Here is a 20,000-nt window from a genome sequence, read left to right as displayed (position 1 = left end):
CCAACATTCTAGGTCAGTTTAGTAAGGCTTACCGGTGCTGTTATTTATAGACCTTGCAGTTTGGACCCCGCATCCTTGTCGCACAAAGTATCCTGTATCCAGCAAACCATAGTTCGTTCCGTTAAGTGAAAATGACGCTCGTCTGGGGAATTATTGCATCGTTTCTGTACGTGGAGATATTCATCGTCCTGTTGCTGGTGCTACCGCTCCGTAGCCCACAGCAATGGCATCGATTCTTCAAATCCCGCTTCCTGGCCATGCTGAGCCGACAGGCCCAGACGTACTTCTATCTGCTGCTCGCCGTCCTGGTGCTGTTTCTGCTCGAAGCCATCCGTGAGATGCGCAAATACTCCTCCAACGGTAGGTGCAGCGACAGTACGTCGCCAATCGACGACCTTGCACTTGCAATAATGTTTCCATGTTGTTTCGCGTTTTTCTCCCCTTCCAGATCATACCCACACGGAAACGCATCTGAACGTCGAAATGCAGCACAGCATGCGGTTGTTCCGGGCGCAGCGTAATTTCTACATCTCCGGTTTTGCCATATTCCTGTCGCTCGTGATTCGTCGTTTGGTATCTCTAATCAGCGGACAGGCGGTACTGCTTGCTCAGGCGGAAGCTTCGATGAAGCAGGCCCAGAGCGCCACCAGTGCAGCCCGCACCTTGATGAGCCAGCAGAAGACGGACGACAAACAGCCGGAAACTAAGGCCAAGCCTGCTGGGGATGATGTAAAAGTAAGTTACCGGTGTCGCAGTGTTAGGAGAGTAGGCCATATGGCTGACATTTTTCTTATTTTCTAATTGCAGGTCGAAGAGCTCAAGAAAAAGATTGCCGATCTGGAGCAAGAATTGACAAAGGAGCGGAAGGATAAGGAAGCCATGAAATCGCAATCGGAGAGCCTCAACCGAGAGTACGACCGGCTGACGGAGGAATACAGCAAGCTGCAAAGAAAAATTACCATTTCCAGTTCGGATAAGAGCGATTAAATAGTGTGTATCTGAACTCGAACTTGTAAAAGTACTGTTTTGCTCGACTTTCTTATTGCTGTGTCCATTTCTGTATCTAAAACCATTTTCATTAGAGTTTGGATCTCCATTGCTTTGTTTTTCTTTATTCTTCTTTTTCGATACTAAGTTGTGAAGACTTACCCTTCTTTCACCAGGGCGTTAGGGTGATGGATTGATTATTTAACTTTCATGTTAGACATTAACCATAATTGCATTTCCTTGCATTGAATACACAGAAATATGACAGAAAAAAAACGTTGCTTGATACTTTGGGATATTAATGCACGGAGAACACTACAGTCAGAGGAATGATGGGAGTGTCATGGGGCGTTACATATTTTCGACGCCAACAATCAGCAAGCCTTGAACCTTCGGTGTTTTAATAAATGTATACTGATATTACAGGAAAAACGGTATTCGCCTGTTCCGCAGCATTAACGAAAGAAAGAATAAAATCCTCCACAAAGTTCAGACCTTCCCGGCAAAGCATGGTGCATTGAAATGATACAGAAGGTTAGCAACGACTCACGCAGCTGATCAATTCTTATCCGTTTGCTTTGCCAACCGATTAGACAACGTATTTGCTCTTGCGAGTATCCTCTGGCGTCTTCGCTTTCTATCAGCATCCCTTATCGTGAATGTTACTTGATAAGAAATGTCGAAATCAGCTACGATTATGTATCAGATGTGCAGTCAGTTCAGTTGCTTTGAGCCGGTTTCATCATCGTGTTCTTTGGCCATGCTGCCAACTATCCATTCATTATCCTAGTGACGCTGGTCGATCGGCATTAACTTGTTATGCTTCCATTTCCGTCTTATCATCGGATCTACAAGCTATAATGATGCTGGTTTTTGGGTTTTATTTGGATTATTTTATTTCATTTGTGTGAATTGCTGTTAATACATTTTCTGGCTTGTAATTTCATCAAATTAGTACATCATCAATTCCTTAAATCTGCACATACGCGAACTACAGCAACATTTCTTCTGCGATTTCATAGAGCAAATATTTTCTAAATAATATTTGGAAAACTGTATCGAGGGTGGATTATATTTTGAATAAATGAATTACGAAACAAAATTGTAATATCGTGATAATCCGTTATAAGGACCTTCCTGCTACTCCGTATATCATTCCGGCAGAACGAGTTGGTTTATGTTTGGAAACTTTTCCTTGAGACCGAGAAAATCCTGAATTGTTTTATCTACAGCGCAATCCACGAAGGGTAGTGTGCGTAGATTCATCATTGGCGAAAATGTTCACCATCAAACTGGAGTATTTCTAGGGATTTTGAAGCGATGAAGGCTCCATGAATTGAATCGAAAAATTAACATCATCACACTGCCCACCATAAAAACGACAAATCAGTTTATCTAGCTGTGTGTGTCGAATGACTTTTTGTAACACGTATTGATCGTGTGTATTCAGAGACACCCAGAGATGTGTAGTAGACTCTGGAAGGCCAAGAAAATCGATTGCAACATCTCCCATGCAGAGTGTTTCAAGTTTGGTGAGTTGCGATAAGTCAAAATTGAACGGCTCATCATACTTAGTACAGCTGATTTCAAAGGTGAGGCTACGAAGGTTCTTGAGATTGAAGAGAAGATTTAGCATTCCCATGTAGTGAATGTTCAGCTTACTGATAAAATGCAATTCCTTCAACGATGTGCACGTTTCACATACTTTGATAAACAGTTCATTGCTAACTTCTATCTCCCAAATCATTACCTCGAGTAGCGTTAAAGCACGAAAGATGGATTCGACAGCTGTTAGTTTCGGTTCGGTTAGGTTATCCATATCCACGCTAATGGTGAGCCGCGTTAGGTTTGCAAACGCCGATGGGTTGTTGGGACGATAAAGCGCGAATAATGCCCCATCGAAAGAATGCAATTTAGGCATATCTGGCTTGAACCGAAATGTCGATTCGAATTGCAGCTGTCTCACGGAATTGCTTCGCAAGGTAGGCTTATTTTTATGCTGCAAAGAAAATTTCGCATTCAACATTACAGCATTAAAGGGGTGGTTAAAAAAGTCCACTAGTGCTAGCGAACTAAGCGTAGGTATCGACGGTATCGTATCGGCCAGCAGGGTGAATATACGACTGATGAGCCGATCCTCCGAGTAAATCTCTAGCGAGTGCAGATTGTTGCCCAATTGCTGGTGTACAGTTTGCCAAATCGATGGAAAATAAGCCCTCACGGAACCGTTCATGATGCATTTTAAGTTACGATATCCTCGTTTCGTCTGTGTTAAAGCACGGATGGTTTCCTGCGTTAACATCTCCGCCTTCCGGGTTCGGGATAGTTTTGCAGTGGGGTTTCCGTCGGTTGGCCGATGCACTTTCAAGGGTCCGATCAAATCGCAATTGATCGCAAATCTGCGCACATACGAACTGAAGAAGATTATGTTGTTCCACCTTTGGCAACACAGCGAAGCATGTTTTACACTTTCCAGGTTAAGATGGTCAAATATCATGCACAAAACCTGCACAGAGAGGAAGCAAACACCTAAAATCGAAATGTTCCACGTATCGCGAAGTTGTACTGACCTCATCGGGTAGGAAGTCGATGTTTGTTATCTCGTTACGTTGGTTTGCCATTTTCGAGAAGAATTTAGCACGAAAACATTAGAAACACGAGAATAATTTAACCAACTATGCAGTTCTTCACATACACAAAAAACGCGCGAAAAAAGAGTTCGCGCGAAAATGAACAAATTGGTTTTTGACGTCAGCCACCTGACAACAGAATCGTCATTCTGCACTTGAAGTAGACCGTTACTGCTCAGTAAATTTTCCTTGGTGTGCCTTTTTCCCGGTTTTGCAGTAGTTAATAAAAACAGTGAATAGAAAATTATAATACATGACGGTGCGTGTTTGCTAGAAATCAACAGTCCCCGAATACGCGATCGACTAATTTCGCTAATTGAAAGTGAGGTGAGAACGATGAGAAAGAAAAGCCCAACACAGATTTGTACAGTTCGATTGGTCCATTTATTTTATTGCTCCTAGATCGTGTGCACAGAGTGCAAACTGCAGCGCTGTAGAAACACAATTAAACTAATCATCCAACCGGCGAGCGGATTTAATTGTCCTGCGAACGAAACGATACAGCGAGAAGAAGAACCAGGATCAAACACCGATAGTGTATTTGCACCTAAAACACCCAAAGCCCTCCCCAGGGAGATGTTTGAAAAATGCAAACGCAGCAGCAGCAGCAGCATCAGCGGTTGTCGCTTGCCAAAAAACGATTAACGAACCCGGTACCGGATGCACTGCCGAAATCAAAGATTCAATTGCACTGCAGTTTCCAATCAATTTGGAAAACAACCACCACGTGCGACCGGTTGCGGTTGTGCGTGAGGTTTTCCCCAATCCCACGAGTCTCGCCGTCCGTCTACTGACCTGCACCAGCGTCACCGGAAAGCAGTTGAAATCGGCCCCGCTCGTCCATCCTCAATCGGCTCCACTTGGTTAATGGCGTGGGATCTGTTGAAGAAGGACAAGAAATACGTTCGATGGCATTAGGCCGTCGTCGGGATTCGTGTTGACTTGTGTTGACGCCACATTATTTGCACAATAGCAAACCAACGCGGAAAGTCAAGTCTTTAGTGGAGGGGCAACAGGAGAGGCGGGGGACCCATTTAACCTACCGTAGTAGATGGTTTCCCGTTTGCGGATGTAGCCGGAATCGGGCACCGACAGTACGCAGCTGATCGATGTCGGCGAGATGAGCAAATGTTTATCGATTTTCCCGTAAACGGTTTTATTGTACATGTGGTTGCGATCGGCCGTAACCAGCGTCCGTGTGCTGACCAGGAACAGGTTACCGCTCACGCTGACGGGAGGGAGGAAGCATATAAATTGAATTTTGATGGGACCGGCCATCTTCCGGTTGCAGTAGTATGGCTTACATTACTTACATCAGCAAAAGATTCGGTTCCGGGTAGATCATGAACACGCTGCACTTGATCAGTAGCATGTTGTCGTTCTCGCCATCGTTCTCGTAGTGCAGCAACAGCATCTTTTCCGGCACTGGAAAGGTACGGAAGTCACTACAGATACTGGAGAAGCATTTTTTTTGCATAATGTTCGGCAGGAATTATCTGGAGTGATGTTAACGATCGAACACATAAAAGAGGAAATGCATAATGTTTGCATTTGACGGGAGGCAGTCAGAAGGGGGGAGCAGAGCGGAAAACATCGATCCCGCAAACAGGGCCGTACATTGTGCCACAATTTCATGAACAAAAAAAACCCCCCGGTTTCATTTCCTACGATGTTTGCCTTTTAATTTATTCAATCGCGACACACGGGATTATCACATCGGCAACATAAAACTGTCAGCCAGCGAATGGCATTGGGCGTAGCGTTATCCATTTTTTATCGAACCATAAACTGAAGCGATCGTTTCGTGAACCGTGAGTCGATATAAAATGTACATTTAATGGGCTAGCGATGATTAAATCATCGAGCTGCTGTGTGCATTGTTTCGCGATTGATGGATTCAAAAGGAAGACATCAAACAAAGGTGCTGCTTCGTCGGCTTCGTGGCATTTGACATGGCAGGGAATAAACGGAAGAGCAGCACGACCCTACAATTCTCGCGTAGTCCTGTCGGTTGCAGCAGACATTTATAAGCGACCTCATGATTACAGCTGTGCAGCTGCGACACAAGACGCAAAGGGTAATTTCATCCGAAAGGCCTTCATCTAATCGAATCATATACCTACTTACTATCAGTTGCCAGCATGCCGGGGAGTCTGCTGCTACAGGCAGCGACTGGCTGTGGCCTCGAAATAGCTCACCGGTGGTAGGCACACACATACACACACACACCGGGTCACAAGTACTTACCGACGATCTGAAACCGGGCCACACGCCGATCGAACGAATCGTACGTCTGCACCGAGCACATGTACTCGCCGCTGTGGTTGAGCTTCGGGTTCCGTATCACCAAGGCACGGTACTTGTAGTTGATGGAGTCGGACATCGAGTAGTTGGTTTGTAGCTCGTTCTTGAACTGATTCTGGTCGCGAAGAGAGAGAGCAAGAGAGAGGAGATGAGGAGAAAAGCACGCATGTCACTGGAATGCGTTGGTTTGTGGTAGCCCGGACACGATGGTGTACATCATGGTAGTACGCCATGGTAAGTTACGGAGCCATATGCAACATGCAATAAGGATTTTGATGACTTCTGGTATGGATGGAGACGTGGCCAACCGCCAAGAACAGTACCGCTTTACGCAGTATTAGCTGTCATTTGATTTAGAAACGATCTCGTCGTTATACCCTTCAATTGGATTATTTGAATTACTGCATTCAGTCTTGCACATGTCGCTGTTTTGCGCTGTCTTGTGTATGTCGTATCATGCTCTTTCTGGTTTCCCGCTTTTGAAACATACATTTTCCTTAAATGGTTGGATGCTTTGAATCTATTCTATTCACCTTCAATCGTCTTCTTAGTTATGAAACTGCTACTCTGCTTTCGCTATTCAATTGAGCACTATACACCTCAGTTACATCATTAGCTTTAAGAAAGCAGTTCCTTTATAAGTTGCCTAATATAAAATGATAATTGATAGATAACGTTAAAGCATGAAATTCTTCCAACATTATTTGAACTTTACCTGAGATATCGTAAGCATAATATCGAACAACAAGTTTGCAAACTTGATAAACTGAAGAACTTGAAACTTTTATACGAAATTTACAGATAAATTTACATATGAGAAAATGCAGCATATATTCTGTTTTCGCCGATTATTTAATAGGTCATTTTGCAGCATATAAAATTATAAATAACCTATATTATTTGCCCTTGACCTCATTATTAGCGAGAGCAATAGAATTGAACATCGCGATAACTATTTCCTCTCCAAACATAAGTGTACTGCGGGAGCATCAACACATCTCGGTACCACACACCGAGTAGCAACAAGTTTTCGCAAATCGCAAAAGCAAAATTATAACTCGCGGTAGATATGTAGAGCCATCGCGATCTCGAAAGCCATCGGCAATCGATAGTACCTTAGGCCAACCACAACCACCTCCGATGGCCGGGACGAAGCAAATGCGAGTGGCAGTGGGAAAAGCAAAAACAAAAAAAAACCAAAAGGGCTGTTTGGCAAAACTGCGCCCGCGAGTACGGTGGCCACTTACCATACCGACCGGTGTCCTGGAGGGTATCCACTGGTAGATGAGCTTCTTGTTGAAGTACCACTTGAGCACGAAGCCACACTCGCGGGCCTTAATCTCGTACTGACAGTCCATGATGAGTGGTCTGTGGCTGCCATCGGGGGTACCAGCGGCGGTTTCAACGGGCCCTCCGCTCCCATTCACCCTCACCTCGCTCGAGCCAGGTTGCCCTACTGTGAAGGTGGTGCCGGTACCGGTGGTTGCTTCCCATTCCCCCGGAGAGACGCTCAATGTCATCGGAGAGCTGTCGGTGCCGGCGGTGGTGGTGGTGGTGGTAGTGGTGGTAGTGGTGGTCGTGGAGGTGACATCTTGGGATTGCCCGTACCACGTCGGTTCGTCCTCGTTGTGCTGCCCTGGATGATGCTGGTTGCTGGATGCAGTCGGTGCGGCATCGTAAGCATCCCGATCCAGAACGTACGTCTTCGGGACGTTCAGATTCGTGATGTGCACGGACTGGTACGCTGGCGAGAAAAGGGCGAGAGACGTGTTGGGTTGGTTTATAATTTTATGCAATTCCCAGCAGAACACAGAGAACACAGGGGCGAGCAGGAGACCACTTTCCGCTCCGATGAGCTACGTTATCGGACGCATCGCAACCGCTTTCGATATCGTAGCTGATGATCGGCATCGGTGGTGGTGGTGGTGGTGGTAACGATGTTTCAGAGTCTTCCCACCTTCCACGACGTGATTGCATCGCGCAAGCATATCTCCAACACGCCGTTGTCACGCGAATAATCATCACGGCATTTGCATGTAAATTCATTTATCTTAGCCGCAACCATCAACCAGCTGGTGGTGGTGGTGCAGAAGCATGAGTTTATGTATCGAGGTAAACCCACCGCTCCGCTTCGTCGGTCATCGTCTTCATCGGCATCTTTATGCTTCATTTCGCGCCGTGAGAAAAGTGCCTGCTGTGAAATGGCCTCTGGAATGGTCTGGTTCTTTTCTGCTTTGCAGAACCGGGCTTGTGAACCGTAAAATCGCCGTCGCGCCGGTTGATGAACGCCCCGCTGCCGATGACGACGTTGGAAGTGGCGAAAAAAAGTAAAGGCCAGCGTGCTAGAGCATAACTATCAGACGCCACCCCACTTATCGACCGACCGCGACGTCGTCGTGACGATCGTCATCCCAGCAGTTGAAGCATGAATATTTCATTCACTTTAGTGTTTCTTATTCGCGTGGCCACGCGAATTCTTCGATTCGAGCGCGTGCACCAGATTGCAGGCCACGGCAGGGAAGAAATCCAGAACGAGGGAGAGCACCAAGCTGTGCGACAAACCAATGTTGCTGCTGCTGCTGCTGTTAGCGCAGTTAAGGCGCACAGAATTAAGCACGAGACGAACGGAAGGATAAGGGGCGGGGTAGGTGCTGGCAGAAACAAATCCCTCGTTAACACCCAGCGTGAAGAATTTATTGTTTTTTACGTTGCAGCGCTTGTGTAACTGGGAATGGGGGCCACGGACGTAACGGACTGTGTGATTTGTAGCGCGAATCGCTCGAAAAACAAAATCAAATAATATGCAAAAAAATGGCACGGCGAGGAGGGGGAAAACATTACGATACTGCCAGCAAGCTGAAGCACGGGCAGCATGAGAAAGCAACCAGCGAAGAACCGTGCCAAGACCGTTGGATAATGAAATTTGACATCCTTCTGTGCTGTGCCGTGGTTTGTACAGTGATTGATCGCATTGTGTGTGTCTTGCCAGCGTTGCACCGGCGGCTGTCCGTTAGTTTTACTTTAAACTTTGGCTCACATTTATTCCCTTATAATGCTTTCACGTCCCTCCAGCATTTCTAGCTTTCAGCTTGTTTTGCATCTTTGGTTGCAATTCGCTGCTTCAGTTATGCGATTGCATTCTACGACAGTTTGGTATTTGATTTCCGGCTTCTGATGAGTAAATCCGTCCGGCAAATCGGCTGGCTATGTTGCTCGGAAAATACATAATAAAAAGTGGAAAAAACAGCCAACAGAAGGCACCAAGGCTGACGCTCAACCAAACTCTGACTCTCTCTGAATGGACCGATCAGTTATCCCGAGGTTTTTCTACTTTTACCACAATTAAAGCGATATCACAACGTACCCGGGGAGGATGGATGCATCCTCCGTGCCGACCGTCCTACCCAAACCCGGGTCTGTGCGGCTATCGTGCACTTGAACCTCGATGTTGAGCGAACCCAAAATTTCATCCACTACCAAAAAAAAAAGAGAAATAGAATCAACGTTCCGTTGCCTCCGGCTGTGGAGGAATGGCTGAATCTGGTGGGCTGGGCAGGTTTAATTTAATTTCGGCCCGGCAGCTCGACAGCCGAGTGGCCAAGCAGAGAGGTCACCTACGGCTGGCTGGCTGGTGAGTGGAAATGGTGGTCTCACTATCGTATTGGCTTACACTACGCTTTGCAGCAGCAGCAACAGCAGTGCTTGAGCAGTGAGCCGGCTTCACCAGGGATCCTTGACCAGCAGCACTAGCATTATAGTGCTAGTTGGTTTCGTGTTGTTGATTCAGTTTCTTGTTTTTTTTTGTTCACCGGCTACCAGGCGCCTCCATTTTTGGGTGGAGGAGAGAGAAAGTGACGAAAATCCATCCATCGTTTTATCTATCTTTGCACAGCAATTGAGTGAGTCTGGGAATGTGCGGATGGTGTAGATTTCTGCACACGGAACAAAAAAAAAATGCTGCCACAAATGTGACTAATGGAAAGTGTATTAAATAATACACCGAATATCAATGCTCTACGTTTCTGTAGCTTTTGGTGCATGCTGAAGGATGAATTTGGTTTACGAATGAAATGGAATCAGATTCAAATGAGTCGGCCTCGTACGGTTCTCGCTGGAGCCATTTCTAAGAAAAACCGGCAAAAACCAAACACCACGGATACCGTCAGCCGTTCAGTTTTAATTTGCTCCCAAGTCTTCCACACCGTTCGGCCATCGCGAACGATCGCGTCTTAACAATCAACATGTAGATAAATTAAAGAAAAACACTCTTGGTGGAAACCGTAAAATGATCTCAAAAAAAAAAAAAAAACAACACAGGTAATGGAAACTGTTCTTGGTGGTTTAGCCGAGCGGCTGATCGGCCCTCAATTAACAGCAACTTCTACAAGATACACACAAACACGCGAAAAAAGTCTGCTCTGCACGATGTTTGCCGGTAAAAAGATACCCATCGAAATGAAAAATGGGTTCGCCCCTTTTCAATCAACTGCTTCTCAAAACCATTTTCACAATCAACGACGAAGGAAAGACCTTCGACCTTCTGGTTCGATAAAAGTTTCTGAACCCCGCCGGTGGTGCTGGTGGCCTCGTAGAATGTGTATCTTCTCGCTGCACAACACAACGCACACTCCGGCGCACACGGACAAGTTGTTGTGAGTCGAACTTTGTACAAACTTTGACGCGGTTCCCTGTGGCCCGGTGATGATAACGATTGACGGATTGTTGGCCATAAATCATTCGTTTCGCGAGCAGTTTCGGACAAGAAATATTATATACAGCACAGTGATTGGCGTTGTGGAAACGTTGGTTTTGAACATTGTGCAAACCAAATTGATTGAAGCTTTGTCAGACATGATGTGGTCAATATTAGTTTGTAGTGCACGCCATGCCCTGATTTCAACGTTAATGTTGTTGCTGTTGATCTGTTAAGCGAGTGTTGGTTTAAACTGCAGTGCATTGGTGTGTTTCGAACATTTCCTCCCTACAGATAGAATGCCATCGTTGTATCGTAATCAACGAGTGTCCTCGTTTGCATCCGTTTTGGGGGTTGTAAATTACACTTCCTACCTGTCTACCGGCGGCCGGTAGCACATGAAATGATTGATTTGAATAAAGCATGAGCGCCGGGAATTGTGATGGTGACATCGCGGTGACTCGCGACGAAAGCATATCACATCGCGATGCGGAAAAACATCGAGTGAAAATTGGAAGGATGCGTCACTGCATCGAGGAACCGCCGACGAATGGACATAAATGTTTAATGAATCGCGCGATGCGAACAAACCAAGAAATCAAGTTGGCGACGACCGTTACGTTCGTCACTTCGCGCCATTCCCGGGAGTTCGAATAACAATTTCCTCACAAATTTTGCACACCCCAATTTGAACCCAATTCAAGCCGCGGCCACCTTCATCCATTCAAGCCGAATTACCGGCTGACCGGTCTTTTACTATTCCGCATTTCGGGTGAATAAATAAATAAAAATAAAACAGCAGAAGGAGTGAAGGGAATCTGACCGCCAATTCGTTTGGGATCAGTATAGTGGGAGGGAAAGTCGTAACATTCGTTGGCCCTGATGGTGGCGAACCGGAAAAAAGGTGAACCGGAAAGGGAGAGAGAGAAAAAAAAAGAGATGAGGATAATTTTTCCCACTCGAATTCAATTTGCTGACTTCGGCGGAAACATACATATGTTTCGGGGATGGTGATCGGTGTACTACTAGCCGAAAATCCCATTCCATGAGTGACTAGCTCGCTCTCTGCCCCCCACCCCTTCCTCAACATGGTACCGGAACCTGCAACCAATCATCCGCACCACACACACACACAGCGGAACCGACCCTTCCCCGTGGTGTTGGTATGCTGCATCTGCAAAAGCAAGCATCTTCTCTGCCCACTGGTCCAGATCGGCCAGTGACCTCGCATTCCACGCTTCCTCTTCACGCTTCGTGTCTGTCTCCTTCGAGCAGTGCCAAGGTATCAACCCACAGACCATCCCCACACCTCGCGCGCGCGCCCATGTGTGTGTGTGTGTGTGTGCTTTTGTGTTGATCGTCCCGGCGCACGAGACACGAGGCGGCAGGAAACCGCGCCAGTTAAACCAAAAATAAAAACCAGCACATCGTGCAAAACATTGAATAAAAGCCCCTCCTCTCCGAACTCGTTCCTCCCCATATCCTTTCTGGTGTGTGTGTGTGTGTTAGTGTGTGTATGGGCCGGCTTTCGGCCGGGTTGGTCGATCGAAATCTAGCCAGGAGTGGGCTGAGCTGGCACGCTGCTACGTGTGTGCACCAAGACTATCACTCCTTTCGTCCGTCCGTCCATCCGTCCGTCCATCCGTCCGTCCATCCGTCCGGTGTTCCATGTTTATTTTATCACAGACAGGCCGAGCAGCAAGGGCAGACAGGAAACGTGGTGGTGCTCTGCTCTGCCAAAACCAAAGCAAGGAAGAAAGCTCGCCAAAGGACTAAGACAAAAAAGCGCAAACCCTCTGTTGCACTCCGTGCGGCCGCCCTCTTTCATCTATTTATGTGCGGACCAAGGCGAGGCCACGGTAGCTGGTATGCTGGCTGGACCCGGGCGGTAGCAAGAAGCTGGTGGGCCATGGTTTATTTATGTCCAGAGCAAACACACACACGCAAAGAGGAGATAAAGAAAAGAAGGGGTAGAGAAAAAAAAGAAAATGCTAGTAGTAGACAACTTGTTTCCAGGGGGGGTGAAAAGGAGAGGGATGAGTAAAACCGTGTGCGAGTGTTTCCGGTTTGCACAGATTGAAGAAAGAGGGCTTCAGCTCCAGCGAAAGGGATAAGACTGCGACTGCGACTGCGACTAGAGCCTAGAGAGTCCTGGAGTCCCCGGGACTTCCATTTGACCTCTGAGGGCTAACTGTCACACCAGTCCGGACATGGCTACAGCATCACCACCACCACCACTACCACGAACCGGAGGCCGGTGGGACCGGAAGGCTGCCGGCTGCCTATACGCTGCCTACTTCCGTTGGCTGGGCTTCGAGCTATCGGGCACGAGTTGAGGCACGATTGTATGCGATTCCATTCATCTGTCAGCTCGGCGTCGGGTCCGATGGTTGGGTGGGTGACGGAAGGGCATCGGTAACGCCCACCGCTACACCGGTTTCGTGGCTTTATTGAAATGCCTAGGTCTAAAGGTCTAGCAGCAACTGAGTCTGAAGTGGCGTTTTTTTTCTCCCTCGGACCGGCAGACGTTTGGATCATAAAACAGACGCTCGAGTTTCGGGTACGGCTTGTAATACGGCCCCGGTGGCGGCCGCGGTATCTCGAGAAAGTGTGCTTGTGGCAATGTTCCCGTTGTTTTAACGGGTGGGAGCGAGTGTTTTGGATTGATAGGTTCGCGCAACTGTTGAGTTTAATTTGCCTGAAAAGAAGCTGATCTTCTTCCATGTTCCAAGTTCTTGTAGTGAAACGTTGCTGATCGGAATATAAGCGAAAATAAAGTTGAGTGAAAAAAAAACTCGTTCTTTCCGGTTACGTAGACCAACCGAGGGGTACCAGTCAGCACACCGCGAACTGGTCCGATGGTAAACATTCAGAAGGGCGCTGGTGTAAGCAAACACACGCACACACACACCCACGAACACACAATTCGTTAGCAGGAGGAGCAGGAGGACGAGAGAAAGGATATGCCTTGCCTTTTATTGTTTCTCTAGCTGTTGGCCACAACGACGACCGGCTGCCAGCGCAGCACGTACCACATTCCAGATCCCCAACCCCCTCCCCAGGGGGCTTCTTGGTCGGCTTCTTTTAGCCAAACCCGTAAAAGTAGCCCGGCACCGGCCGGTGGGGAAGGGTTTATGCCGTACTTTGGTCGGGCAGGGTTATCGGGCAAACAAAATCTTAAACTCAACGCTCCCCCGGCACGTGGCAACGTGGCATCGGTGTATTTCCCGGGCACAAAGCTGCTGGAAAGCTGCTGGTGCAGCAACGTTGAACGTGGAATGGAATGGCGGGGCGATACTTTTAATGTTTCACTTTAGCAAAATTCATCACGATCACGACCGCCTCTTGGATTGGTATAGGATCTGTTTGTTTTTCGCTTTTCCCTATTCGACTGGACCTTAAATGGACCTCATTCGAAAATACATCCTTCAGACTGTAAGTGCGTTAAGTTTACAACAAATTAGCTTATCTAAGCTAGCCATGCTGTAGATGGTTTTGTGTGCCTCACTGTCGCCCAGGAGTTTCCCGGCTTCTCGCGGTGGAGTGGTGCTTTGCTGGTGCAAGGCATTCATTTTGTAGCCGCGCGTTAATTGACTACACTTTAGGAGTAGCTTTCGACAGCCAATTTCCCGTCGCCGCTAGAATGGGGCTAGCTAGCAGCCAGCCAGGCTGGCGGACAAAGTTTTGCCTTCATCCTCTCTCTATCACTCTCTCTCTCTCCCCTCACGAAACGCGTCGCCCTCAGAAGCATTCGGAAGGTTTCCTTTCTTGTGATGCTCAAACGCTGAAGAAAACGAGGACCGGGATTTGGGGTCTCGGTCGCGTTTAATGGCAGGATAACACCATTTTCAAGCGAATCAACCATTAGAGGCACAGAATAATGGACGACGCGGTGTACAAGGGGTGTACCGGGGAGGGGAAAAACCGAATCTTAATGAAACCTCTGCAATGGAATTGCAAATCGTTAGGCGGCTAATTAAAGTTCGCACTCTCTCTTTCTCTCTCACGCCCTCTTCAGGCGCTCGCTGAAGTGTTTTCAATAATAACGGGCATTGGATTAGGGTAAATCGATTGAAAAGGACCCTCGCCTGGCCGATTCCATGCTGCCAAAGCCTCCAGCCCCTGGTGACCAATTCCCTGCGGACCCTCTAACGGTTGGGGCGTGTTGCTATTGATTATCATTAAAAGCAGAGGGCTGGTGAACTGGTGGACGAACGGATTTTGATGTGATGATGATGGGTTAAAGTGTGATTGAAAAGTGATGCATTGCGGCTAACGGATGCGGCTGGTGCAATCGTCGACCGTTGTTCGCCGTTATCATTATGCTTTCCCTCATTATCGGCTGCAGACACATTGTGATCTAATGGGATTTTAACTGGATTGAAAATTGAATGAAATAGGTGTGAAGGGCCGGGCAATCCGCTTTGTACTGCTTGGTACAAATGTGCTTCACGTTTGATTAAACAACCGAGCGGAGATGGGATGGTTGAACAGAGATCAGAAAAATAGAGGATGGGACAGGATTACTGCAGAATTTAACCTACAGTTTGATAATAACCCTATCTATGATGTTTTCAGCTGATTGATCCATAGATTCATCGGCATGATAAATTGTATTATCACTTTTGTCTAGACTTAATGCTTGTTATCTATTACTTTTTGTTTCTTTCCAAAAAACAATAACTATAAAATTTATGTATAGTGTCCTGAATTTATATATAGTGTCACGGATACTACAGATATCGTTCTATTTTAAACTATATGAAACAATGTTAGCATAATATTTCATTCCAAAGTTTTATCTCAGTTTTATAAAACCTATTAGAATTCACAGCGTGTTAAACGTTAGAATACATCCATGAAATGCGTGTACCGCTTGCAAGCCATGCGAACGAAATTGTTGAAAACTATCCTCCCATCGTCGTCTACTTGCCGTTAGTGTACGACGCCTGCTGTTGTCCCGCTGGTGCCGGTCTGGTGCCATACCAGTCGAGGCGCTATGCTATCTCGAGGCGATGAATTATGTTGCCTCGTTTGACTTAATTTTAATTGTCTCCGATAATGAAAACAGTCCTCCTCCACAGCCTCCTCGGAGTCACTGCGTAACGATGGTGATAAGCTGATTGAATAATGGTCCAACATGCAGCGCTTATTAGCGTGTGGGGAACAATTGCAGCCGCAGTACGGACGTTCGCCACGTCGGAGCAGGCGCTTTCGATAGAGGGAAAAGGCCAGCAACAAGCGCGCTGTTCCTAGGATTCGATCATAAACTTTCTCCTGCATTAGCTGGATAAAGTTTTTCCGCTCGCAGCAAAGTTACAGCAACAGCAGTCTATTCTACAACGTACACCATTGTGTTCCGAAGAGAGGAAAATGGACGGAAGTTAGTCAGCGATCCTGCCGTGTTGGGGGTTGCGAATGTTTTCCACCGTCTCCCGGCTACCTGAAAGTGTTCAGTTGAAAGTACATCAAGCAAATATGACACAAGTCTTTGATAGGAAAATCGGATCATTCGGGTGTGAGGTTTTTCACAAAACTCAATTCCAAGTTGCCATGTTGTTCCTCCGTTTCTCGACCAACGTTTCTGTCTGCCTGGCCGGATGCCACGGACTCATCTGGCTAAATGGAAATCTATTTCCCCGGCCAATCAAAAGTCCATTACCGGGCAAACACCGTTTTCAAATAAAATATGCAGTTAAGCAATTATTAAATCACTCCGCTAAGCCACCGGTTACTAGGCTGGAAGGTCTTAATGGATGCCGCGAGCGCTTAAAATCCCATGAAAAGCCTTCCGAAAACAGTCTGCCCTCAACCGGGAGCGATGGCTCTAAAATTGACATCGACAGAATTATTGCCCCGGTTCCCGGTAGACGACAGGACACAGATTTCTACATACTAAGGCCCATCACAGAGTGTATGTAGTCATGTTATAGGCTACCTACCCTACCGAGCTGACGTCTTCGGGCGTACCAAGAAATATCGAAAATTAATCCAATCTCCGATTCCGACCGGATTTGCCGCAAATGCAATATTTCATCAGAACGCATTTCCCTGCTCGGTGCTGTGGCAGTGGTCGGAAAACCGGTTAGGAGAAAAGTCAAAATACGTACCACTTCCAGCATTTCAAATCCCTTTTGGAGCGTAGGATCGGCTGCACAAGTGTTTGCTTTCCTTTGCATCGTCGTATCGTGCGCACGGGGGTGCGTTCGCTGTGGCGCAGCACTATGCTGAGTATTTCCACTTACTGGCAATACCAAGGGTGCACTTTCAGCTATTTTTAAAGTGCCACGTTAACCCCAGACGAGCCCCGTGGTACGAACGAAGGTGAGCGAAGCATAATGAAGATGCTACGCAGAAGCGACCACCATCGGTCGGACGACCGTTTGGCTACGTATTTCACGGGTCACTCCTAGCTTCTTGTCATTAATGGGAAGCTAGCCGGATGGTCATCATCATGGCACAGCCTGCTACTATAGTTTTACGCAATTTTAACCCTTGAGTAGGCGGTACTCGTAAGCATCCGACAGTTTTTTTTAATTACTTTTCTACTGTTTCGTAAAAGCTGATTGTTAATTTAAAAAAGTTGCCAAACAAAAGAACCGTTGGGACTTATGAAAAGGACTAGAAGCACTAAGAAATTGAAGATAAGTAAAAATATTATATTTGAAGAAATAAGTGTGACGAAGCAGAATGAAATGAAAAATATACTGATTATAAGACGAAAAGTAAGAAAGAATTCAAGAACTAAATGAAAACTAACCGGTTTGAAGCTATTAAAGCATGTGAAAGAATATATAAAACGTTACAAAAACAGCGGCTGAGCAAACATTAATGTGAAAAGGAAATGATAGATTGGATTGAATAAGAAAACACAGATCAACGAAAAATCCATGATCCAATGATTCCAAATCCCAATGAATAATCATTTCCCATATCATTTCCTTTAACATTTTATGGCATTAATTTCCATCGTTCGGTAACATTATTGCAAAACGGGCTGAACGCTAGATGGTTTAACCGAACAATATGGGAGCTTGATGGATAGGTACTACACGAAGTACAGCACCAGCAGCAGCAGCAGCAGCAGCATCAGGAACACACGTTGGGGAAAAGGTGTGTGAAATGAATTTGTATGGATCTTTTACTCCAGTAGGTACTTCATGCTTCGGTGCTCTGTGGCAAATGGAAAGCCGCTCGGAACCCGTGCTCCCGTTACTCGTTCTCGCTTCTATTCACCTACAAAAGCCGGGATGGATCTATGTTTTCTACATCCTTTCCAATCTCACCACTATGCGCTCACCATCTCAACCACGAACCCTTCGAGGCTTACGCCAACAGACGGGTAGCTGGTGTGCAGGGCTTACTGTGTACTGACGCGTCGCGCTGAGTTGGTAGAGGAGTCCCGGCAAACGGCCGGCACTCCACCAAGATAGGGAACGACAATGAATGGAAGCTATTTATCTTCGGTGACAAAACCATGCTCCTGCATGCGGAACCATGTGCATCCGGGCTCACCGGCCTGCCATCATCCCGCACCGTACCACCACACCACCATCACACCGACGACAGCTCATGAATGACAGTGAATACGGTTGGCCAACTTTCGCACCAGAACCTTTCACAGCGCCGCGTGGTGTGGGCCGAGTGCGAAATCGGAGCAAAAGTGCAAAATAAGTGCAATGTTTTCTGCGGCAACCTCGCCAATGGCCATCGAGTTGCGAGTGACCCCTCGTGTGCAGTGTGGAGGACGAGCGTGAATGCACGCTGTTGTTTATGGCCGTTGGTTGACCGAGAGGGCATCCATGGTCTTCGCGGATCCCATCCATGACCACAGACGTACTCTCACGCGGGGTCCGGGGCCCGGTTGCAATTGACATCGGACTCTTGCGCGGTGAGTTGACCTTTTTCTCCCGTATGCCAAGAGCACCGGAGTCAGATGTCGGAAGTCATAAGTTGTCCATGCTCAAGTGTAACGCACGCTGGAAAAGGAGGTTTCCCGTTGGAACGAGAACCCGAAACCCGAGTGCCGCGATTCTTAATGATGGGGCTAATGAATTCAAAAACGAAAACATAAAACAAAAATCCCTCGGATGGAAGAAGAAAAGAACGAGACAAAACAAAGAGAAAAAGGCCTGAAGCGTCTACGATCCGAACTTTTTTCATCATCAACGGTCAACCGTGTGACCGGTACCGGACCGGTACGGCTGACCATGTTTGCTTCGTGCTCGTCCTGTTTCTCTTGGTGGGCTCCGCTTGGCGGGATGGATAAAAGCTCGACCCGTTTAGCGAGGACCTGGTGCAGCATAACTGTGCTCGTTTCATTATGGCAAACTCGGGCCCGGCAGGCAGACAGACACCAGCTGCAGAAGCAGCAGCAGCAGCAGCAACAGCAACAGCAGACATTTACCCGTCCATCGCGCACAGAGCCGTCAAAAATGGGGGGATAGTCGGAAGCCACCGAGTGATGGTTTTAAATTCATTAAAATTCACAACAAAAATGTGAGAAGATCCTCCCGGGTCGCCACAATCACGCCGGGACGGGTGTGATCGTGCAGCGGGATGAGGTGCGCCCTGTTCATGCGATTTACCGCCCCGCAGTCCCCCGAAAAAGTGGTTGAGGGGTTTTTGATGAAAAAAGGGGTTTCATCCTCACTTCATCCGAGTTCTTGTTTCGCGTTTCGGAACCGAAGGTGTGCTGGCAGGTAGCCTTTGGGAGGGGTTGATATTTCAAAATGGATTTGCAGAACCGGAAACGTATCAAATTTTGATTCCGGCATGATGATTAAATATTCACGAAGCGTGATTATTACATTCAGGTGAAAAGACCATTATTATATGCAGGTGAGGTCTGATGATGCCTTACACAAAAGAATGCTGATGCTAATTGATTTTCTTCTCTCGGCTTTCCTTCAGCTAAACGCGCCCCCCCAAATAGGTTGTAGGGGTGTTGTTTTGACCGCTGAACCAGGGAGAGGTGCTTGCTGCTGGAAAGAAAATGTTTATCTTGTATCGTAATTCTTATTGTACATTGTGGCCGGTTTTTCCGCCGTCGTCCATTATTATTCGATTTCGAAAGAATCACAAAACAGCGGAATTCGCTCGCTTTCTGTTTTTCTTCCTCGGCAGTATAACATATTTGTTAACACAGGCGGTGAGGCGTGTACAGTATATATATGTGTGTGTTGTTGGGGAATGCTGTCGACCACCAAGCTCCCACGTAACCTCCGCGCTTCGGACGCTTTTGTGAAAAGGACATGACAAGGCTTTTGCTGCGTCTGACACAATTACGGTCACACCGCAGCAGCCGCCACTACCACCACTGCCAATGGTGACCGAAAACACATGTTTCTGTAGCGTGTTTCCGCTGGCGCCGCCGGTTGTGCCGG

The 20,000-nt window shown here is 47.0% G+C and overlaps 2 protein-coding genes across 3 annotated transcripts in view; one reads left to right on the top strand and one right to left on the bottom strand.

Moving 5' to 3' along the window:
- LOC125953899 (B-cell receptor-associated protein 31) overlaps window positions 1–1,419 on the top strand; it is a 1,704-nt gene extending 285 nt beyond the window's left edge. Inside the window, exons 2-4 of one of the 2 annotated variants that reach the window (XM_049683727.1) lie at window positions 51–360; window positions 449–735; window positions 808–1,419. In XM_049683727.1, the coding sequence (XP_049539684.1) occupies window positions 132–360; window positions 449–735; window positions 808–987 (696 nt within the window). In that variant the 5' untranslated portion in view covers window positions 51–131 and the 3' untranslated portion in view covers window positions 988–1,419. Of the gene's footprint in view, window positions 361–448; window positions 736–807 lie in introns of both variants that reach the window. The other variant, XM_049683726.1, reaches the window with a different exon arrangement.
- Window positions 1,420–3,994: 2,575 nt separating this feature from the next.
- The window catches only part of LOC125953891 (uncharacterized), an 18,197-nt gene continuing 2,191 nt past the window's right edge, over window positions 3,995–20,000 (bottom strand). The window contains exons 2-7 of the mRNA XM_049683714.1: window positions 7,169–7,665; window positions 5,865–6,036; window positions 4,931–5,042; window positions 4,661–4,845; window positions 4,413–4,496; window positions 3,995–4,101 (exon numbers count right to left, since the gene is read on the bottom strand). Of these exons, the coding sequence (XP_049539671.1) occupies window positions 4,016–4,101; window positions 4,413–4,496; window positions 4,661–4,845; window positions 4,931–5,042; window positions 5,865–6,036; window positions 7,169–7,665 (1,136 nt within the window). The 3' untranslated portion in view covers window positions 3,995–4,015. The remainder of the gene's footprint in view (window positions 4,102–4,412; window positions 4,497–4,660; window positions 4,846–4,930; window positions 5,043–5,864; window positions 6,037–7,168; window positions 7,666–20,000) is intronic.

This window comes from Anopheles darlingi, chromosome 3, assembly GCF_943734745.1.
Source record: "Anopheles darlingi chromosome 3, idAnoDarlMG_H_01, whole genome shotgun sequence".
Classification (NCBI taxonomy): Eukaryota; Metazoa; Arthropoda; class Insecta; order Diptera; family Culicidae; genus Anopheles; species Anopheles darlingi.
This window is presented reverse-complemented; position numbering and strand designations above follow the sequence as displayed.